This window comes from Otolemur garnettii, unplaced genomic scaffold, assembly GCF_000181295.1.
Source record: "Otolemur garnettii isolate 467f Iridium unplaced genomic scaffold, OtoGar3 scaffold00178, whole genome shotgun sequence".
NCBI lineage: Eukaryota > Metazoa > Chordata > Mammalia > Primates > Galagidae > Otolemur > Otolemur garnettii.
Window position 1 is genome coordinate 1,576,935 of NW_003852573.1, and position 24,541 is coordinate 1,601,475.

Here is a 24,541-nt window from a genome sequence, read left to right on the forward strand (position 1 = left end):
AAAAAAAAAAAAAAAAGTATAATATTAAGCAAAATATACTGAAATAAAAATTTTTTATACAAATAGCAAAATATTACTAAATGGTAACAGTGACAATCCACCAGGAAAAGACAAATAAATGAATAAAGGATATAAACAGAAATACAGACAGAAAAAAGGTTAATAAACATTTTAAAAGTTGGACCCCACTAGCAGTCAGGCTAATATAAACCAAAATGAAATATCATCATCCATCAATTGGGAATTTTAACACTTTTAGAATTTTAACACTACCATGCTAAATTTAGCAAATAATATAGTATGACCTTATTTTGTTTTAAAAACATTATAAGTATTCTAAATGTAGAATACAAATGTCTTAACACAATAACTAAGAAAATGACATGAAGGCTGTGTTAACCAGTTTGATGAAAATATTTCAGATTATATATAGAACCGGCACACTGTACCCCATGGCTGCATTAATGTACACAGCTATGATTTAATTAAAAAAAAATTATAAGTATATACAATTGTATCAAACTAAAAGGCGTCTGCACAGCCACGGAAACAATCAACAGAGTAAAGAGAATCTAGAGGAAGAGAGAACATACTTGCAAACCATACAGCTGATAATGTGGGAGGTAGACACACTGATCTCTCTGCAGGTTCCCTCAACCCAGGGTAAAGCACAAAGGTGAGCCATCCCTGAGGCTCTTTATCAAGATCAAGTTATAAGCAGCCCAGACACAGTAAGGTCTTAAAGACCACCCCTGGGCAGACCATCAGCAGGCAGGCAAGCGGAACCCTGTAAAGTCCTGATCAGCAGTTAAATTAAGGAAGCTGCAGTATGGGTATAAGCTCTTCTTCAAAAGTTTGATAGAATCCTGGTGTGAAGCCATCTGGACTAGGGCATTTTTTTGTTAGGAGATTTTTTATTGTTTGTTTGATCTCAGTGCTTGAAATTGGTCTGTTCGGGAGATCTATTTCTTCTTGATTAAGTCTCGGGAGAGGGTGTGATTCCAAGTATTGACCAAATTTCATCCACTCTGTCAAATTTCTGGGTGTAGAGTTTCTTGTAGTACTCAGAGATAATCTCTTGTAGCTCTGTGGCATCTGTTGCTATTTCCCCTTTATCATTTCTGATTGAGGTGACTAGAGATTTTTCTTTTCTGTATCTAGTTAGTGTGGCCAAAGTTTTATCTATTTTATTTACTTTTTCAAAAAAACCAACTTTTTGTTTCATTAATTTTCTGAATGATTCTTTTGTTTTCAGTCATTAGTCTCTGATTTAATTTCAGCTATTTCTTTTCTTCTGCTGGGTTTAGGGTTAAATTGTTCTTCTTCTTGAAATTCCATAAGATGGTTTGTGAGTGTGCTGAGGCACTCACTTTCTGTTTTTCAAAGGTAGGCATCTAGCACAATCAATTGTCCTCTCAGGACTGCCTTTACTGTATCCCAAAGGTTTTGGTAACTTGAGTCATCATTGTTGTTATGTTTGAGGAAATTAACAAATTCCTCTTTTATCTCTTCCTGAACCCAATTGTTTAGTTTCCAAGACTTTATGTGAGGATGAACATTTTTGCTGGAGTTGAGCTTCACCTTTATAGCCTTGTGGTCTGAGAAGAAACATGGTATAATTTCTATTCCTTTAATATTGCTGAGGGATACCCATACCACAGAAATTATTCCAAAAAATTGAGAGGGAAGGAATCTTCCCCCAACATGTTCTATGAAGCAAACATCACTCTGATACCAAAACCTAGAAAAGATCCAACTAAAAAGGAGAACTACAGACTGTCAGGATCTGCTTCTGACACCACTTGTCAGGGCCCTGAACTGGCCAGGTCTCGGGCCGGCTTAGGTAGGTTCCGGACACGGACTGCTAAGCTACCTTGCTCGGGAACAGGTTTCCTTTAGTGCTTGAGGGCTATCTACTTTAGCTGGAGAGTGAGAGAGAAAGAGTGTGTCTTAGAGTAAAGCAGTCTTCTTAGAACAGCTAGATCTTAGTCTTTAGCAGAGCTTGGTAATCTTCAGCAGAGAGACGCGGTGCTGGCATTGTGCTGGCATTGTGCTGGCGTTCTGCAGGCGTGAGAGTAAGCGGGTCTGTGATAGAATGCGCATGCTCCCGACTGCCTTCTCCTCCAGCCTAATATAAGGCTAATCCTGTGCCTCTCAACACCACAGGTGTAGAGACTGTCAATTCACCAATGCTCTCATCTCGCAAGCTCTATCATGCTTGTTAGGACTAAATCTCTCTCCATGCCCTTTTCACCAAGGTGTTCCATTACAGGTATTTCTTATAACTCCCTCCTAGCCATACGGGCTGCTACAACAGACCAATTTCACTAATGAATATAGATGCAAAAATTCTCAATAAAAATCCCAGCCAACAAATTATAGCTTATCATTTAAAAAGTCATATGGCTCAGTGCCCCTAGCTCGGTGGCTATGGTGCCAGCCACATACACTGGGGCTGGTGAGTTTGAACCCAGCCAGGGCCTGCTAAACAATGACAACTACAACAACAACAAAAAATAGCTGGGCATCATGGCAGGCACCTGTAGCCCCAGCTACTCGGGAGGCTGAGGCAAGAGAATCACTTAAGCCCAAGAGTTTGAGGTTGCTGTGAGCTGTGATACCATGACACTGTACAGAGGGCAACATAGTAAGACTCTGTCTCAAAAAATAAATAAATAAGTCATACATCACAATCCAGTCATCCCTGGATTTCATCCCAGGGATGCAAGGCTGGTTTAACATACATAAGTCCATAAACGTAGTTCACCATATCAACAGAAGCAAAAACAAAGACCATAAGATCCTGCAATAGATGCAGAAAAGGCATTTGATAAAATTCAACATCTTTTCTAATTAGAACTCTGAAGAATATAGGCATTGGTGGCACGTTTATTAAACTGATTGAAGCCATCTATGACAAACCCACAGCTAATATTATACTGAATGGAATAAAACTGAAAGCTTTTCCACTCAGAAGTGGAACGAGACAAGATTGTCCTCTATCAGCACTACTATTCAACACAGTGCTAGAAGTTCTAGACAATACAATCAGGCAAGAGAAAATAAAAAAGTACATCCAAATGGGAAGAGTTTCACTCCCTCTTTGCTGACAATATTTTCTTATATTTACAGAACCCCAAAGACTCAACCACAAGACTCCTGGAAGACATCAAAAAATACAGTATTATCTCAGGATATAAAATCAATGTCCTCAAAACAGTAGCCTTTGTATATGCCAATAACAGCCAAGATTAGAAGCTAATCAAGGACACAATTCCCTTCTCAGGAGCTTCAAAAAAAAAAATGAAATACCTAGGAATATACCTAACAAAAGAGGAAAAGGACCTGTATTAAGAAAACTACAAAACCCTAAGAAAAGAAATAACAGAAGATATTAACAAATTGAAGAACATACTATGCTCATAGTTGAGAATAATCAACATTGTTAAAATGTCTATACTTCCCAAAGCAATCTACAGATTGAATGCAATCCCCATTAAAACACCAACATGATACTTTCAAGATTTTTTTTTTTAGACAGAGCCTCAAGCTGTCCTCTTGGGTAGAGTGCTATGGCATCACAGCTCACAGCAACCTCCAACTCCTGGGCTCAAGCAAGTCTTCTGCCTCTGCCTCCCAAGTAGCTGGGATCACAGGCACCTGCCACAACGCCTGGCTATTTTTTTTTTGGTTGCAGCCATCATTGTTGTTTGGCAGGCCCAGGCTGGATTCGAACCTGCCACCTTAAGTGTATGTGGCTGGCACTTTAGCCACTTGAGCCACAGGTGCCAAGCCATACTTTCAAGATTTGGAAAAAATAATTCTTTGTTTAGTATGGAACTGGAAAAAATTCTTAGTAATAAAAGCAAGGCCAGAGGCATTAACCTACCAGACTTTCAGCTATACTACAAGACCATAGTGATCAAAACAGCATGGTATTGGCCAAAAAATAGAGACATAGACATCTGGAATCACATTGAACACCAGGAGATGAAACTAACATCTTACAGCCACTTAATCTTTGATAAACCAAACAAGAACATTTACTGGGGGAAAGAATCCCTATTTAATAGATGGTGCTGGGAGAACTGAATAACCATGTGTAAAAGACTAAAACTGGACCCACGCCTTTCTCCACTCACTAAAATTGATTCAAGATGAATAAAAGACATAAATCTAAGGCATGAATCAATAAAAATCCTCGAAGAAAGTGTGGGGAAGAATTTGAAGATATCAGCCTGGTGAAAGATTTTATGAAGACTTCCATGGCAATTGCAACAACAAAAAAAAATAAACAAATTGGACTTAATTAAACTGAAAAGCTTCTATATAGCTAAGGAAAAAACAACAAAGGAAATAGCAGCCATCAGAATGGAAAAGATATTTTCATATTATAAATTTGATGAAAGCTTGATAACTAGAATCTACAGAGAACTCAAAGTAAGCACCAAAAAAAGCCAACAATCCCTTATATCAGTGGGCAAGTGAGATGAATAGAACCTTCTCTAAAGAAGACAGATGAATGGCTAACAAGCATATGAAAAAATGCTCATCATTCCTAATCAGAAAAATGCAAATCAAAACCACCCTAAGATATCACCTAACCCCAGTGAGCATGGCCCACATCACAAAGACTCAAAGCTGCACATGCTGGTGTAGGTGTGGAGAGAAGGGAACACTTTTACTTTGTTGATGGGACTGGAAACTAATCCAATGTATTCAATTCTGATATAAGGACAATTGACGCTAGTACATGGTGGGAGGGAGGGGGACATCAGGAAGGGAGACAGAAGAAAGGAGGGAGGGAGGTGTGGGACACTATTAATAAATGGACTTCACCCTGCAAACACAAGCAGTGTAACCTGGCTTATTGTACCCTCAATGATTCCCCAACAATAAAAAAAAAAAAAAAAGGAATGCATTATCAGGCTCTGTTGACAATTTATTACCCTACACCCAGCCTTACTCTTCTACCCAACCTTCCAGGAACTTGGGATTCTTTTTGTCCTATCTTTGAATTTTGACACCTTTACATTTGTTCATGAATGCTTTGTCTTTGAGATCAACTAACAAGTTTCTGAGGAGTCCGAGGGGTACTGCATTGCCTCAAGCTGCCACTTGGTGTGAGTCAGTGTATACCTCTCCAGGCTACCCAGACTTTATACATTAAGTTGGTGTAAAGTCTTGTTATTTTCCCAGTGTCATCTCCCTTGTCAACCGGCAACCCAAGTTAGGGTCCCTAGGGAACCCAGACATGAGAAAGGGCTAATAGCCAAAATATATAAGGAACTCAACTCAAATAATCCAGTTAAAATGGGCAAAGGATCTGAATAAACATCACTCAAAAGAAGACATACAAATGGTCAACAGGTGTATCAAAAAAAGCTCAAAAATCACTAATCAGAGATATGCAAATTAAAACCACAATGAAAAAGCTATCTGTTAGAATAAGTAATTATCAAAAAAAAAAAAAAAGATAAGTATTGGAGAAGATGTAGAGACAGGGGGACTTGGCACACGGTTGGTAGGAGTGCAAATTATTAATAGCTATTATGGAAAATAATATGCAGTTTCCTTAAAAATTAAAAACAGAACTACAGAATGATCCCACAATCTCACTACAGGATCTCACATTTGATATATATCCAAAGGAAATGAAATCAGAATGTTGAAGAAATGTCTGCATGCATTCTCACTGCAACATGACTCACAGTAGCCAAGATATGGAATCCATCTAAGTGCCTATCAACTGATGAACAGATACAGAACATGTGGAAGTATACATACACAGTGGAATACTATTCAGCCTTAAAAAAAAAAAAAAAGGAAATCCTGTCATTTACAACAACATGAATGAACCTGGAGGACATTATGCTAAGTGAAATAAGCCCAGCACAGAAAGACAGATATGATACCTCATGATCTTATATTTGTATGTGGAATGTACAAATACAGAAGTAGAGAGTAGAGTGAGTCTGAGAGAAGGGGACAGATGTTGGTCAAAAGACATAAAAATTCAGGTAAGAGGAATAAGTTCAAGACATCTATTGTACAACATGGTGACTATACTTAATAACACGGTACTGCGCTCCTTTTTTTTTTTTTATAGAGACAGAGTCTCACTTTGATGCCATGGCGTCACAGCTCACAGCATCCTCCAACTCCTGGGCTTAGACGATTCTCTTGCCTCAGTCTCCCGAGTAGCTGGGACTACCAGCACCCACCACAATGCTGGGCTATTCTTTGTTGCAGTTTGACTGGGGTCAGGTTCGAACCCGCCACCATCAGTATATGGGGCTGGCGCCCTACTCACTGAGCCACAGGTGCCACCCTTGTGTTGCACTCTTAAAAATGTCTAAAAGATTAGATTTTAAGTGTTCTCACCATAATAAAAAGATAAGTATGTGAGATAATACATATGTTAATTATCCTGACTTTGCTCTTCCACGAATGCATACATACATACTTCAAAACGTGCTGTGCACAATAAATATATACAATTGTGTCAATTACAAAAATAAAAAGTTTTAAAATCTGACAAAATACATACAAACACTTGTAACAAAACACATACACTGTTTAAAAATAGTTTCTTCCAAGATAATGGACATTAAACTTTTTACTTTATAGTTTTACAATCTGATTTTGGTTTTATAATCTGTTATATAATCATTTCATAATCTGATTTTAAAAACCTACTTTCTGAAAATTGAGAAAGTTTCTAAAAAGGGATGTAAAGAACCAAAAGTCAAAATCTAATATTAAAAAAATACTTGCTGAGCATTTATGATAGGTTGTGATAATATCCCTTATTCAAAATGCTTGGGACCAAAAGTATTTTAGATTTGGGATTATTTGCTCATACATAATGAAATACCTTGGGGATAGGGCCCAAATCTAAACATGAAATTAATTTATATTTTATGTGTCTTACATACATAGCCTAAAGGTGATATCATACAATATTGTCCATAATTTTTTGCATAAAGCAAAGTGTACACTGAATCATTAGAAAGAAAAGGTGTCTCTATCTCATGTCAGCACTTAATAAGTTTCAGTTTTTGAAGCATTGAGGATTTCAGATTTTCATATCAGGGATGCTCAACCTTTATACGCCATAGTGTTCACCTTCCGAATCTATCTCGCTCTTCTCAAACCTATGAGTATATGTTATTCTCATTTCAATTTACTACTTCCATTTGAAGAGAAGGAAGATGAAGAAATAGAAGCTAAAAGATGAAATGGCTTACCCAAAATCACAAAGCCACATAAGTTGTCAAATAGATTTTAACCTTTAACATTATTTCAGCCCACTATTCCTGTCATCTGCAGGAAAACAGCAGCATACATACAGGGATGGCATTTACCAGATGCACCATCTAACTCTACTTACAGTGAGCTGTGAGCTGGGTACCACTCACCCACCTGACAGGCCTACATGAATGTGCCTCTGCTCTAGCCATCACAATTGCATATCTCATATTATATCTTGACCAGGCTTCCTCATCAGAAGATTCCAGACAGGAAGTGACGGGAAAAGGTGGTTTCCCTTCTACATCTTGCCCACAACAGTTCATGGAGATAGAGGCCAGAGCACAGAGTTCTCCCAGGCAGGCCAACCCCAAGAGGTCACTCTTGCATGGAGGCCACATGATGAATCCTGCTGATACTTTCCTCCTTACAGAGGCAGAAGTTGCAGCAGCAAAGGGAAGGGAGACCCAGAAATGTCCCCTTGCATAGCATCCCCCTTCAAGAAGAATTCTCTGCTCAGCTGCAGGAAGCGCAGTTAGCTGAGAGCCTCCAACTGTTAGTTCCTAAGGTATAGAAAGCTGAGATCCCAGTGAATACCTGCCAATGACTGAGCAAGAACATGGTTAAGGGCCTGACCATTTCTGCTCTACCAGGAACAATCTACAGAGCTCCCTGTAGGGCGGCAGAGCCTCTGAGAGCTGCCTCCTCCCCCTTTTCTCCCACAGGTGTTAACTGATGCCTGTTAATTGATGCCTGGAGAACCCAGCCTGTGACAAAGGCCCTCCAGCCTAACTTTAGAGTAAACTTGGTTTCTGATTCTGAAATGAGAAAGATTATAGTCCCCTACCAGGTCCAAAGCCAGAACACCTGGTCACGCTGATATAAGCAGTAGCAGAGGGCTAAGAGAGAGAGGCTGGAGCACAGAGTAGTCCCAAGCAGACCAAACCCCAACAGGGTCACTCCTGCATAGAGTCTGCCACATGATGAAGGAACAATTATCAGAGCAATTGCCCCAAATAGGAAACAGGCTGGGTTCAGAGTCAGATAAACCTGGTTCTCAGTCCAGAGTCCACCACTTACTGCCAGAGGACAAGTTAGTGAAATTCCCTATGCCCAGCTTCCTCCTCTGTAAAACTCCTCCACGTTGTTTAGAAAATTCAAAGAGCAGCCAAGAAGCACAGAATCTGGCACACAGTAAATACCTCTTCTTTTTTAGAATCGGTTCAGAAAGAAAATATGAGGTCTACAGGAAGAACTGAAGCCAAACTGCCTGAACTCAGGAGAGAAGAACAGCCTAATGGGGAGATGAATTGATCTTGAAAAGAACACACGTGGGCGGGCTAAGGGGCTGACGCCTATGATCCTATCACCCTGGGGGGCCAAGGCAGGTGGACTGCCTAAGCTCAGGAGTTTGAGACCAGCCTGAGCAAAAGCGAGATCCCCATTTCCACTAAAAATAGAAAAACTAGCTGGGCATTGTGGCGGGCGCCTGTGGTCCCAGCTACTTGGGAGGCTGAGGCAGGAGACTCGCTTGAGCCCAGGAGTTGGAGGTTGCTGTGAGCTGTGATGCCACGGCACTCTACCCAGGGGGACAGTTTGAGGCTCTGTCTCCAAAAAAAAAAAAAAAAAAAAAAAAAACCAAGGCCTGAACTCAGGAGAAACTATTTAATCAGGGCCTAACCTGTTGGCATTTCATCAGAGCCTAACTGACCTAGAGGAAGAAAAATACCCATCTCCCGCCAGCTCTAGCCATCCTGTCCCTCCTAAGGAGGGAAGGGAGGGATGTTTTGTGAATTTCACAGCCTAGGGACACAGGCTTACTAAAAGACTGAGATTAATCACAGGGCTATAGAACACTTTCCCTCCCCTGCCATCTTACTACACTACTGAAAGGCCTATTTATCCCAATTTGTTTTACCCAGTACACTATGGCTGGCTTTCAACAAAAGGTCAGAAAGTATACTGAAAGGCAAAAAACACAGCTTAAAGAGACAGAGTAAGCCTCTGAACCAGAGCCAGATATGGCAAGGATGTTGGAATTATCAGACTGGGAATTTAAAATAATTATGATTAATACGTTAATGGCTCTACTAGATAAAAGTAGACAACATATAATAATAGATGGGTAATATAAACAGGGCAATTCTAAAAACCAAAAAGAAATGATGGAGATAAGAAATACTCTAGTAGAAATAAAGAATGTCTTTGATGGATTCATTAGAAGACTGAACATGGCTGAGGAAAGACTGTCTGACTTTGGGGATGTGTTAATAGAAAATTTCAAAACTGAAAAGCAAAGAGGAAAAAAAATAGACAAAAAAAGAACAAAATATCTGGGAACTGTGGGACAACTACAAAAGGTGGAACATGCACGTAATGAGAATACCAGCAGGAAAAGAAAGACAGAAAGAACAGAAGAAATATTCAAAGAAAATAATCAAATCAAAAATTGAGAATCTCCTCAAATTAATGGCAGCCATCAAACCTCAGATCCTCAAAGCACAGAGAATACCATATCGTACTGAAACTGCAGAAGATCAAAGATAACAAAAAAAATCCTGAAAGAAACCAAAGAGGGAACAAACATGTTACCTATGGAGAAGCAAAGATAAGAATTGCAGTTGTGATTCCGAGAAGATGGCCGACTGGTAGCAACCCTCGTCAGAGGCTCCTGAGCAAAGGAAGAAAAACTAGACAGAACCAGACTCTACTAAAGAAGTTCAGCAAGCTGTAACTCCAAGGAAGAGCATTCAAGAAAACAAATTACAGGTACAAAGTCTATTGACTAGAGGACGGGAGACGCCTCCCCCAAACAGGGGGCCTGCTGCAGGCTATCTGAGAACAAGCAGGGAACAAAAGACCTCTCATTTTACCTCACTGGAGAGAGCCACTAAACTCCAGGTCTCTTTCTCCAGGGAGGTCCCACTTAGGAACCTAGACACCACCCTGCCAGGCATACAATTGAACAGATATTTTTCCCCACAAGTCCAAATTCCCAGTCCACCCTTTCCCCCTAGCGCGGCAATCTGAAGCTCTGCTCCCTGCAGAGCACAGAGTGTTTGGTTTTATCCTGAGAGATCTGGGCATAGTGTGGACCACCAACCATCAGGATGAAATCTGTGACTAATAGGGAAGAAAAGAAGGTGTGGGAAGAAAGGGACACTAGGTGGAAGGAGGAGCAGGCCCTTATGACTATGCCAGGCCAGTGGTAGTGTTGACCCTTGGTTTGGGCTGCTGTCTGGCAGGACGGGGTGCAGAACCCCCGGCTCTGATAGCACCCACAGCAGGAGAGTGGTTGAGCACCCACAGCAGGAGAGTGGTTGCCCGGAGTGGACTGAATTTGGCATACAAGGCTGGTCCCTACTGGGCCTGTGAGCAGAGGCTTAATAGGCATGGACTGTGACCTGAGAGCAAGGGCGTGGTCTCCTGATTCCAACAGAACCCTCAAGCAGTGGCTTACTGGGTATGAACCAAGCCTTGAGGGTTAGGGCGTACTCTACTGCCTCCAGCAGGGCTGGTGAGCAATCCCTATTAAAGCACCATTGTCATACTTCAAAGAACTTGAAAAAACAGTACTTCGTTTTATATGGAATCAGAAAAAACCTCCAATACCAAATACATTACTCAGAAGTAAGAACAAATCAGGAGGTATCACATTACCAGACTTCACTATGCATCTATAGTGATCAAAAAAGCATGGTACTGGCACAAAAATAGAGAGGTAGTTTTATGAAACAGAATAGAGAACCAAGAGATGAACCCAGTTGCTTATTGTCATTTGATCTTCGACAAGCCTATCAAAAATATTCAGTGGGGGAAAGGCTCCCTATTTAACAAATGGTGCTGCGTGAACTGGCTGGAGACCTGTAAAAGACTGAAACTGGACCCCCACCTTTCACCATTAACAAAAATTGATTCTCTTTGGATAAAAGATTTAAATTTAAGACATGAAACTAAAAATATTAGAAGAGAGTGCAGGGAAAACACTTTAAGAAATCGGCCTGGGAGAATGTTTTATGAGGCCCCCCCCCGCCCCGGGCAATTGAAGCAACACCAAAAATACATTACTGGGATCTGATCAAACTAAAAAGCTTTTGCACAGCCAAGAGCACAGTAAGTAAAGCAAACAGACAACCTTCAGAATGGGAGAAGATTTTTGCACTTTATGCTTCTGACAAAAGTCTAGAATCTACAGAGAACTCAAACTAATCAATAAGAATAAATAACCCCATTTCTTTGTGAGCAGGAGACTTGAACAGAAACTTCTCTGATGAAGACAGGCGCATGGCCTACAAACATATGAAAAAATCCTCATCATCCTTAATCATCAGAGAAATGCAAATCAAAACCACTTTGAGATATCATCTAACTCCAATAAAATTAGCCCACATCACAAAATCCCAAAACTACAGTTGTTGGCGTGGATGTGGAGAGAAGTGAACACTTCTATACTGCTGGTGGGAATGCAAGCTAATACAGCCTTTTTGGAAAGAAGTTTGGAGAACACTCAAGGCACTAAAAGTAGACCTACCATTTGATCCTGCAATTCCTCTATAGGTATATACCCAGATTATCAAAAATTATTTTACAACAAAGACATTTGCACCAGAATGTTTATTGCAGCCCAATTCATAATAGCCAAGACATGGAAACAGCCCAAGTGCCCATCGACCCATGAATGGATTAACAAATTATGGTATGTGTACACCATGGAATACTATGCAGCCATAAAAAAGACAGAGCTTCACATCTCTTATGTTTACCTTGATGGAACTGGAACATATTCTTCTTAGTAAAGTATCCCAAGAATGGAAAAAAAAAAGTATCCAATGTATTGGATACTACTATGAAATCAATATATAACCACCTACACAATCATACAATTGGCAAAACATAACTATAGTCCATACAGTAGAAGGGAAGAGGGGTGAGGAGAGGGGATATGGGAAAAGGGAGGGTATTCAGGGGGACCTCACCTAATGTGCATGATGCAATGGTACATTTCAAAACTATTAAGAAATGAGTATAATTGTGATGGATGAGTTACTTGGTTCAATATAAACATTTCATATTGTATATTGAAGCAGTACCCTGAACTCCATAAATGCATTAATGTACAAAGTTATGATTTAATAAAAAAAAATTTTTTAAAAAATGTATAACAGCACAAAAACAAAGAGGAAAGATTGTGATCTCAAAGAGTTCATGGCTTAATAAAGGAAAATTAGCATCAATAAAAAAGAAAAGAAGGGGTGTGCTCAGAGCAAGGGCCTAAAGAATAGCTCCTCTGTTTATAACATGCCCAACAGGAAACTGGGATCACTGTGATGAGGGGCATAGAACTTGTGGCCTCTCTATGAACAAATTCCCTACATGTAAAGAAGAAAAAAACAATAAAATGTATGTGGTGGATGTATGGGTGATTACTGTATAATTCTTTCAACTGTACTGTATGTCTTAAAAACTGCCTAATTCATTCTTCTTAGTAAAGCATCACAAGAATGGAGAAGAATCCAATGTACTCAATCCTAATATGAAGCCAGTAGACGATCTAATATATACCCTCATAAGAGAAAAACTTAAATCAATTTTGTGGGGGCAGTGGAATGAGGGAGGAGGAGGAAGGAGGGAGATGGGAGGGTTACGGTGTATGGCACAACCCTTGGGGACAGGACACAATTATAAGAGGGGCTTTATCTAACAAATGCAATCAGTGTAACCTAATTCTTTGTACCCTCAATGAACCTGAAACAATAAAAAAAAAAATTGCCTAATAAAATATTGGAAAACTAAAAAAGAAAAAGAAAAAAGAAAATTGCAGGTGACCCTAGAACAATAAGAGAACTAAGGCATCAACCCCCACATAATCAAAAATCCACATATAACTGTTTTTGTTTTTGTTTTTGAGACAGAGCCTCAAGCTGTCACCCTGGGTAGAGTGCTGTGGCATCACAGCTCACAGCAACCTCCAACTCCTTGGCTCAAGCAAATCTCCTGCCTCAGCCTCCCAAGTAGCTGGGACCACAGGTGCCCGCCACAACGTCCGGCTATTTTTTGGTTACAACTGTCATTGTTGTTTTGGCAGGCCCAGGCTGGATTCAAACCCACCACCTTAGGTGTATGTGGCTGGCACCTTAGCCCCTTGAGCCACAAGTGCCGAGCCTTTGTTTTTGTTTTTAAAACAAAGTCTCACTCTTTCACCCAAGCTATAGTACAGGACATCATCATAGCTCATTGCAACCTCAAACTCCTGAGTTCAAGCAATCCTCTTAATTTATCTGAGCCTCCCAAGTAGTTGGGACTAAAGTTAAGTGCCACTGTACCCGATTAAAATTTCCCATTTTTAGTAGAGATGGTTCTTGCTCTGCCTAGGGTGGATCTCACCCTCCTGACATCCAGTGATCCTCCTGCCTTAGCCTCCTAGAGTGCTAGAATTACAGGCATGAGCTACTGCACCCAGCCTCACATAAAAATTCTGACTCCCTCAAAACATAATTCTAGAGCCCACTGCTGACTAGAAGCCCGACCAATTATATAAACAGTTGATTAACACTATATGTTATACATGTAATATACTATATTCTTACTAAAACAGAAGCTACAGAAAAGAAAATGTTCTTAAGAAAATCATAAGGAAGAAAAAATATATTGACAGTGCTAGACTACATTTATCAATACCTTAAGTTAATATCATTTCTTTACAAGATGAATCATTTGTCTGAAATGGCAGGCTCAGACTTCTGATTGAGGTCAGACCACTGCAGACCTCCACCTATAGTATATATCAAGAAATTCAACTTTTTCTTATAATGTTAAGATTTTTCTCTGCTCCTTGGAAGCAACTCCAGCATCACTAGTGGCCCTTTGTATGGGTCCCATAGTGTTTATTCAAGGTCTATGTTATTGCATTAATGCACAGAGATCTACAATGAGAATTTTGAGAGATCACTTTTTACTGGGATATATAATTTATTTGAGAGATAACCTGCTCACATGATGATTAGTGTCACACAGCATTTTAAATGAATACTTGAAACACTTAAGTTCCCCAATAGCAACAATAGGTGACTACAAAATTATTGCAATATTATATGCCATGTACTATCATTAATTTTATGTAGTCAGAATTTAATACTGTACCTTTACACCTGTTTACATTTCTCTCAGCTGTGAATAGCATCATGTATGGTCTTTGCATACATAAGTTTTGATAAATTTTAACTTTCTGTAATATATTTGTGTGCGTTTTATGGTATTAATAATAAAATACACTAGTAGCTACTATATTTATTAATTCATGACATACTTTTTGAAAAATTTTTTTGGTATTTCTAGGCTATGACATTGTCTGCAACTTTTTTCAAATTGTCACAAATCTCCAAAAGGATGCTAATAAACCTCCAATAAATAAAAAATATTTACTGAAAAGAATCCAAGTATAAGTGGACCCATGCAGTTCAAACTCATGTTGATCAAGAGTCAACTGCACAACCAACTTCTCAGAAACCATGCAAGAAGAGAGTAGAGTGAAATATTTAAAGAATTAGGAGGAAAAAAACCCACCTGTCTAGAATTCTGTACCCTGTGAAATTATCCCTCAAAAATGAAGGAAAAATAGACTTTCTCAGCCAAATAAAAACTGAGTGAACATTGTCAGTAGACCTGCCTTGCAATAAATATCAAAGGAAATTCTTCAAAGATAGCAAGGTCACACACTCAGATGTACATGAAGAAAAAGTATCAGAAAAGGAATAAGGGGGAGGGCAAGATGGCCCTAGAAGCAGCCCTAGTGTGCTACTCTCCAGGAGAGGATTAAAAGTTGCAGGTGGATCACCATCTACAGATAGACCTCCTTGGAAAGAACATTTTAAAACACTGGAGAGGGATCAGGGGGTTTAGCAGCCCGTATAGCCTATGGCTAGATGAAGTGAGAGTTATAGGAAATACCTGTAATGGAATACCTTGGGGGAAAAGGGCATGGAGAGAGATTTAGTCCTAACAAGCATGAGAGAGCTCTCGAGATGAGAGCATTGGTGAATTGGCAGTCTCTACACCTATGGTGGTGAGAGGCACGAGCTCAGCCTTATGTTAGGCTGGAGGAGAAGGCAGACAAAAGCATGCGCATTCTATCATGGACACGCTTACTCTGACTCTGTCTCCTCTTCTGCCTGCAGAATGCCAATGCGGCGTCTCTCTGCTGAAGATTACCAAGCTCTGCCAAAGACTAAGATCTATCTATGTCAAGAAGACTGCTTTACTCTCTCTAAGACTCTAAGGCTCTCTCTCTCTCTCCCCAGATAAAGTAGATAGCCCTCAAGCACCTAAGAGAAACTGTTCCTGAGCAAGGTAAGTTAGCAGTCCATGTCCAGAACCTACCCAAGACGGGCCTGAGACCTGGCCAGTCCTGGGCCCTGACAAGTGGTGTCAGAAGCAGATCCTGACAAGAGGGCATTCAGAGCAAAGGACAATGTATCAGAGTGATCTACTTGGCAAGAGTAGTAGTAGGTACCTGGGTAAGGCGTCCGCATATGGGGAAGGAAAGGAAAAGAGAATCCTAGGGCTCCACAGGCACTGCAGCCCGAGCTGTGAGGGGGCCTCCACCATTGCAATAGCCCTCTAATCAGAGAGATGCTTGGAGTCTGTGTACAACATTGTACTAGAGAGTAGGCACAGCAGGGACCTGGTAGCTCCCCTTCCCTGAATTGCTACAACTGGCACCATTCTAAACTCCAAAGTCCAGAATGCCAGGTCTACAGGTCTACGCAGGGCTTGGCTTTGCTGCAGCAGCCTCCCCATCATCTCATTAGGCTGGCAAGGGAGCTCCATAACTGGGAAATGAGCAACCTTCCCTGCCCCATGGGAATTTGAGGATAATGAGTACCACAGATGCCACTTGAGAAGCTCTGTGATCACTGCCTCTGTGGGACATGGGCAGAGGGAGGGCCCCGACCATCCAGTGGGCTGCTGGCCTTCCCATGTGATCCCTTTAATGCCACCAGCCTAGAAGTGCTGCCAACCAGCTGGCAGCCTCAACAGGTCCCACTCTGCTGTCTGACACCATAGCTCCTGTGCTGCCTCCAGTTCATGGCTCCAGCTTCAAGGCTCCCGCTGCCCCTGAGCCTGAGGTCAACCCTGAAGGCTCTAGCATTGCTCTCAAGGCTTCAGAGCTGTCCTTGAGGCTTCAGCATTGCCACTGGGATCCACAGCCTCAGCTCTAAAGCTCTACTGCTGTTGGGCAGCACAGGCCACCCCCAAGGCTTCTGCCAAGACCCATGCATCTGCCCTCAAATCTACAGTGTTGCCACTTACCCTGCAGATGCCTCTGTTAGACTCTCCACTGTCACTAGGCCTGGCATCCCCCATCCCTGAGGTTCCAACATTATCAACAGGCCCTAAAAACTTTCCCCTGAGGCGCTTACTGGTCACCTAGTAGGACTACCCCATCCCCCAAGTTCAATGTTCTCCCAAGGACACACTATTTTTGAGCTGCCATCACACCTGGACCCAGTAGAGTGAATACCCCCAACCCAGGCACCCACAACCACTGCCTAGAATTCAATGGTTCTCAACCTGCCTAATGCCGCAACCCTTTAATACAGTTCCTCATGTTGTGGTGACCCTGGGGAACTATATTAAAGGGTCTCAGCATCAGGCAGGTTGAGAGGTTGAGAACCACTGGCCTAGATAGTCTTGCCCAGCTGCTTTGTCGCCTCCATGAAGAGACCCAGGCAGAGAAATCTCCCACAATGTCAGCATCTATGGAAAGAGTCTTTCTCAGCCCCAACCCAAGTTTCCAACAGCAACCTGGGGAACAACCCACCAGTCCACGTGAAGATCACCAAGCACCCACTTGGACTGTGACAGTCACATGGGAATGGGACAACACAGAATAGCTACATTACAGGATCTCAGTGCATCCACCCCCACCTCGCCAAGTCAATCTTCCAGACTAGACCACAAAAGAGCCACATAGGGCCTTTTCCTTTTTCTTACTAAAAAGAAAAGTTCCCAGCAAAGGAGAAAAGGTGTGCTGCCAACTTCCCTGCCCTGAGCTGAGAGAAGAGTTTCCAAATGAGAAGAAACCATAAGAAGAACTCTGACAGGCTTGATGCCTGCAGCTCAAGCAGCTAAGGTGCTGGCCACATACACCAGAGCTGGAAGGTTCAAATCCAGCCCAGGTCTGCCAAACAGCAATGACAACTACAACCAAAAAATGGCCTGGTGTTGTGGCAGGTGCCTGTGACCCAGCTACTTGGGAGGCTGAGGCAAGAGAATCACTTAAGTCCAGGAGTTGGAGGTTGCTGTGAGCTGTGACACCATAGTACTCTACCCAGGGCAACAGCTTGAGGTTCTGTCTCAAAAAAAAGAAGAACTCTGACAACATGAGAAAACAAGCTAGTTCAACACCCCCAAGGGATCACAACAGAGCTACAGCAATGGATCCCAACCAAAAGGAAATTGTCAAACTGTCAAATATGGAATTCAGAATATGGAAGACAAATAATATGAATGAGATTAAAGAGAAAGTTGCAAAGAAGCCCTAAGAAAAAATAAAAAATAAAGAAAATCAGAACATAAATTAAAAAAATGAAAAAGTTGATAAAGAACTTTAGAACATAAGAAAGGGTTCAGTGCCTGTGGCTCAAGTGGCTAAGACTCCAGCCACATACACCTAAGGTGGCGGGTTTGAATCCAGCCCGGGCCTGCCAAACAACAATGATGGCTGCAACCAAAAAATAGCCAGGCATTGTGGTGGGCACCTGTGGTCCCAGCTATTTGGGAGGCAGAGGCAGGAGACTCGCTTGAGCCCAGGAGTTGGAGGTTGCTGTGAGCTGTGATGCCACAGCACTCTACCCAGGTGGACAGCTTGAGGCTCTGTCTCAAAAAAAAAAAGAACATAAAAAGAATATAACAGAACTTTAAAAAATGAAAAAATCATTTAGGGAATTTGAAAATACAGCAGAAAGCATCAACAGGCTAAACTAAGCAGAAGAAAGAACTTCAGAGCAAAAGGCCCTCAAACTAACACAGTAAGTCAAAGATGCAGAAAAAAAGAATAAAGAAGAATAAATAATCACTCAGAGAAATACAGAACTATGTGAAGTGAACCACTATATGAATTATAGGTATCCCTGAGGAACAAGAAGAAAAAGAAAAAAGCATGAAAAATCTATTTGAGGGAATTACTGAGGTCAATATCCCTAGGATCACCAAAGATTCAGATATCCCGATTACAAGATGGTCATCAAACACCGGGAAGATTCATAACAAATAGAACATCTCCAGGGCACATAGTTATCAACTTGGCCAATGTCAAAATAAAGGAGAAAATTCTACAAGCAGTAAGACAAAAGCAAAAATTAACTTACAAAGGAAAATTCATCAGGCTAGTAACATAATTCTCAGTGGAGACTTTATAAACCAGAAGGAATTAGGGCCTCATTTTTAGTCTTCTTAAACAGAACAACTGCCACCCAAGAATTTTGTACCCTGAAAAACTACATTTCATAAATGATGGAGAAATAAAGACTTTTCCAGACAAGCAAACGCTAAGGGAATTTCTCACTGCTAGACCTGCCCTACAGGAAATACTCAGAACTGAATTACACATAGAACAGCAAATAAATCCCAAAGCGCTGGGACTACAGGTGTGAACCACTATACGTAGCCCCCAAAATGAACTATAATTGGTATGCTAAGAAAAGAGAAACATGCAATCACATGAATTGCTCAATTAAAACCAAAAGAGGCAGAAAAAAAATGGAAGACAAAATAAGGCAACAAACAGAAAACAGTAACAAATACCATAGATATTAATACCAATGTATCAACGGTCACTTTAATCTTCAACAACTTAACTATATTAATCAAAAAAAGCAAATTTTCAGAGTGGGTGAAAAAAATAGACTTAATTATATGTTGTCTACAGAAACAACTTATAGTTCTTTTTTTTAATTTCAAATTAATATGAGGGTACAAAATTTTAGGTTACGTTGTTCTTACTTCCAGGGTAAAGTTCCAGTTGTAAAAGAGCCCTTCACCCAGTGGGCATGTGATACACCCTCACTATGGGCACATTAGGTGTGATCCCACCTCCTGCCCTCCCTCCTTCTGCCAATTGTCCTCCCCCCTCCTCCCAGCCTCCTCACACCTTTCTCTGCCCCCATACTAGACTATATTTGTTTTATTGTTCATATGAGCATGTAATTGTTTATATATTATTTTCATATTACTATGGAGTACACTGGATATTTACTTTTCCATTCTTGCAATACTTTACTAAAAAGGATGCATTTCAACTCTGTCCAGGTAACTATAAAAGCCATAAAGTAGGCTGGGGGTGGTAGCTCACGCCTGTAATCCCAGCACTTTGAAGGCCAAGACAGTTGGATTGCCTGAGCTCACAGGTTCAAGACCAGCCTGAGCAACAGCAAGACCCTGTCTCTAAAAAATAGCCAGGCATTGCGGCAGGTAACTATATTCCCAGCTTCTTAGGAGCTGAGGCAAGACAATAACTTGAGCCCAAAAGTTTGAGGTTGCTATGAGCTAAGACGCCAAAGCACTCTACCAAGGGTGACTAAGTGAGACTTTGTCTCAAAAAAAATAAATAAATTAAAAAGCTACAAAAGTCTCCATCTTTTTAATGGCTGAATAGTATACCATGCTATACATAAACCAGTCTGTTGATCCATTCATCAGAAACCCCCTTTAAATATGAAGACATACATTCCTTGAAAAGTAAAGAGATGTAGAAAGACATACACCATGTTAACACTAATCAAAAGAAACCAGGAGTGCCTATATTAATTTCACACAGGACAGAGTCTGAACAAGTAAAGTTGTAAGAAATGTTAATTGGGGAAACAAAATTTTTTTAAAAAGTTATCAGGGATAAAGAAGAGGAATTATAATGATAAAAGGGTCGATTCTCCAAGAAGATATAACAATCTATAATGTGTATGCATTTAACAATAGAAAAGCAAAATATGTAAGGCAAAAACTGTTAAAACTGCGAAGAGTAATAGATGAGTTTATTATTATACACATAGTTGGAGACTTTAACACCCTTCTATCAGAAATGGACAGATCTAGCAGGCATAAAATCAGTGAAGACATAATCAAAGTCAGTACTACCATCAATCAACTGGACATAATGAACATGTGTAGACCATTTCTTCCAACAGCAGTGGAATACACATTCTCTCAAGCTTACATGGAACATTCACCAAGATAGAACACGTTCAGGGCCATAAAATACACCTTAACAAAGGAATAAAAAGCATACACTATTTGTTGTCATGCCACAATGGAATTAAACTAGAAATTAATTAGAGAAAACAGGTAGGAAATCCAAAAATACTTGGGAGATTAAACAACACACCTCTAAATAACGCAGAAGCCAAAAAAGAAATCTCAAGAGAAATTAAAATATATTTTAACTAAATACAAAAGAAAATACAACTTAAAATTTGTGGCATGGAACAAAATAAATCAAGGCTTACAAGGAAATTTCCAACACTGAATGCATGTATTAGAAAAGAAGAAAGAGCAAAAAATCAATAATCTAAGCTTCTGCTTTAGGAAACGAGAAATAGAAGAGCGAATTAAATCCAAAGTAGGCAGAAGAAAAGAAATAATGAAAAAGAGAGCAGAAAGCAATAAAATTGAAAACAATCTCTGTTGATCAACAGAGAAAATCAACAAAAACAAAACCTGGTTCTTTGAAAAGATCAATATAAGTCAATAAGCCTCTAGCCAGGCTAACTTAAACTTACTAGAACCTGAAACCCAGATGTATGCATCTCATTGGCAATGAGTGAGCAACTACTTATCCCAGAAAAGTAGACAAAAACATTAGCATTATTTCCTTTTCTTTCATTCAATCATTTAAAAAAAAAAAAAAACACTACTAAGCACCTATTTGCCAGACACTGTTCTAAGAGCTTAGGATTTATCAGCAAATGACAAACAATAAACTATATAGTACATTAGAAAATATTAAATACAAAAAAATAGAACAGATTAAGAAAAGGGCTAAGAGGTGAGTAATTCTTCTTTATTTTGTTATGAATATATATATACATATATATCAAAAACTATTATTTTCTTCCCTTTCTGATCCCCTTATCATATAACATAATATGTATTAATAATAGTTAATTTTATGTCCTAGTATTCAAGTTACAGGATATAAAAAATAAAGAGTGAACATCACAAAAGACCTTTCATCCTCCTTAGGGGAAAGGGCTAACATGTGTTCCATTGTACATGGATAATTGTATCACGTTAGGCAGAAGCTTGATTTTTTATTGTATTATTTGGAGATTAATCATGGCTTTAAGAAAAGTATATGTTGTTGGCTGGGCGCAGTGGCTCACACCTGTAATCCTAGCACTCTAGGAAGCTGAGGTGGGTGGATTGCTTGAGTTCACAAGTTCGAGACCAGTCTGAACAAAATCAAGACCCTGTCTCTACTAAAAATAGAAAAACTGAGGCAAGAAGATCTCTTGAGCCCAAGAGTTGGAGGCTGCTGTGAGCTATGATACCAGGGCACATAGCTACCCAGGGTGATAGCTTCAGACTCTGTCTCCAAAAAAAAAAAAAGTATATAGTGTCAAGTTGATAAGAGAGTGAACTGTAATAGTTCTATGTGTCAACTTGAGTAGGCCTAGCACCCACTCATTCAAACAAACACTAAGCGACCCTGTGAAGATATTTTATAAATGTGCAGAACACACACAATCAGTCGACTCTCAGGAAAACAGATTATCCCCTGTAATCTGAGGAGGCCTCATCCAATCAGTTGAAAAGCCTTGAAAGCAGAAGTGAGGTTTCCCAGAGGAAGAAGAAATATACCTGTGGAATTCAGCATCAGCTTCTTCCAAGGGTTTCCAGTCTGCTAACCTGCCCTACAAATTTTGGACATGCTTAGCAAACCCCCACAATCATGTAAGCCAATTCCTTGCAATAAACCTCTTAACATCCTACTGGCTTTATTTCTCTGGCATAATCCTAAGGGATATAGGTGGCTACACAGAGAAAATGACATTTGGGCAAAGACCTGCAGTAAGCTTGACATGTACAGGGAACAGAAAGAAGGCCAGAGTGATCAGACAAAAGTGACAAAGGTGGAAAGAAGCGAGAGAGGAGATTACTTTATTAACCATAAGAAGCAGCAGAAAAAGCGTGGGCTGAGAGTGAAAGGACACTTTTAGTAATTTTTCTATTATAAGCCAAGCCCACATCATGACAAAAAAAAGAAGCTACCGTCACACAAATGTCTCTCCTTCTCTAACATGACACAAACAAATACTCCCCATCCCTACTGTTGGCAAAAACTTCTGGCTGCTACAGAGAGATCTTCTATAGTTAACTCATTTTACATTTGGTGCACATATGCAAAGTGCACCCCACCCCAGCTGCAGCATGCTGAAAGTTTCTCTCTTAAGGGTGTGGGACCCTGAAGCCAGGTCAGAAAGGGCCTCACCATCAAAGCATGGATCAAGGGATGGCTGGCCACCTCTAGGAGAAGAATAGCTTATGTTGTTACCTTTGGGTAAGATAATAGTTTGCTATGTAGAGGGGAGGACCTCTAATTTGTCCCACTGTGGTCTAGTTGAAGAAATAAAGACCAGATACCACCACAGGCTGATAAAAGTAAGCTGGGTACATTAAGCCTGATTAAACACCTCAAAGAGGCTTCTCAGCCTCTCATTTCTCCCTGCAAAAGGGAGAATACCAAGTTTTCCATAGTATAAAAGTTATCAGAATGACAGTAATTATATTTATTAACTTGGGAGGATGATCATAAAGTGAAGGAAAGGCAACACAACTACATCCAATGTACACACAGATTCTCAACTACATAACATTAACATGTTGGCCTTCAAGAAATGGGATATACGAGAAGAGTTAAATGCACACAAAAAATACATAATAGTCCTCTGTGGTCAGTGGGATTACAGGCAATTTTTATTTTCTTCTTTTTGTTTCCTGCATGTTCTTTTACTATAAAAATATTGGGCAAATAACAAAATTGTTTATGGTTAATAAGTAAAAACTCGTGCATTCATATAAAGCACTTCTAGCTCCTTCTCAACCCCTTCAAAGAAGTGATTTGACTTCTGCATCTCAAGCCAGGTGGAACAGAGCTTTTCCAGACTACTTTCACATATGGTAAAATAGAGCGCTCAAAGGGGTTAGGTAACTTACCCAATGTCATACATAATATCCTGGTGTGCAATCAGGAGCCTGGGGATGTCCTGAAGGTCCCCTCCAAGACAGCACACTAGCTTTGTGCCATTTCCTCAGTCCATGCACCCCCTGGAAGTGAGGGTCAAGCTGAGCTAACCCCTTGCCCTTACCTCTGCCAGGCGGGAGTGCTTGTGGACATTCTCGCCTTTTTGCACACTAGGAGCCAGCTGCTGCAGGACACCCCTGCTGCTTGTCAATGCTCTGGTCAGCCGAGCAAACTTCCCCCAGCCTGAAGCATGTGGAAGAATAAAAAGACAGGGTCAACCATGTCCTGAAGGAGCACAGATATTCACATCACCTGTTACACTGACAGAACCAGACACCCGCAATGTCCTCCCAAACTACCATGAGTCCCTCTGCATCCCTGCTAGCAGGACTCACTGCTCACAAAGGCACCTTGACACACTCAAAAGTATGGAGCAATTTGCTTTTCCCTTCATCCTAATAGGTTTGTGGAGGTGTTGGCATCATTTTACTGTTTGGAAACACTGAGACACAGAGTGCCTAGACCAGGGGTCCTCAACCTTTTTAAACAGGGGGCCAGTTCACTGTCCCTCAGACCATTGGAGGGCCGGACTGAGGGCCCTGGGTTAAGTCGGCTGCCAAGCAGGACAGGCAGCAGTGGCAAAAACACCCGAGGGCCAGATAATCTGCGGGCCACATGTGGCTCGCAGGCCATAGTTTGAGGACGCCTGGCCTAGACGATGAGAAAGAATCTAGAACCCAATAGAATCTCTCTACTCTGACCTAGGGCTTTTCTATAAGATAATATCAGGTGGCTTGGCACCTGTTGCTCAGTGGTTAGGGCGCCGGCCACAAACACTGGGGCTGGTGGGTTCGAACCCCGTCCAGGCCTGCTAAACAAAGACAACTACAACAAAAAAATAGCCAGGCATTGTGGCAGGAGCTTGAAGCCCCAGCTACTTGGGAGGCTGAGACAAGAGAATTGCTTTCCAGCAGTTCTCAACCTGGAGGTCGCAACCCCTTTGTAACAATGAAAACACATTGCGGCATTAGGAAGGCTGAGAAGCACTGG

General features: G+C 40.7%; 1 protein-coding gene and 1 non-coding gene across 3 annotated transcripts in view; one reads left to right on the forward strand and one right to left on the reverse strand.

Moving 5' to 3' along the window:
- KCNH1 (potassium voltage-gated channel subfamily H member 1) overlaps positions 1-24,541 on the reverse strand; it is a 421,068-nt gene that overhangs the window by 347,098 nt on the left and 49,429 nt on the right. For both annotated transcript variants that reach the window (XM_003800511.2, XM_003800512.2), the window contains exon 5: positions 23,616-23,734. In XM_003800511.2, the coding sequence (XP_003800559.1) occupies positions 23,616-23,734 (119 nt within the window). The remainder of the gene's footprint in view (positions 1-23,615; positions 23,735-24,541) is intronic.
- On the forward strand, positions 12,501-12,628 carry LOC111728679. The gene has a single exon (XR_002775903.1). It is a non-coding gene; the product is annotated as a small nucleolar RNA SNORA11 (small nucleolar RNA).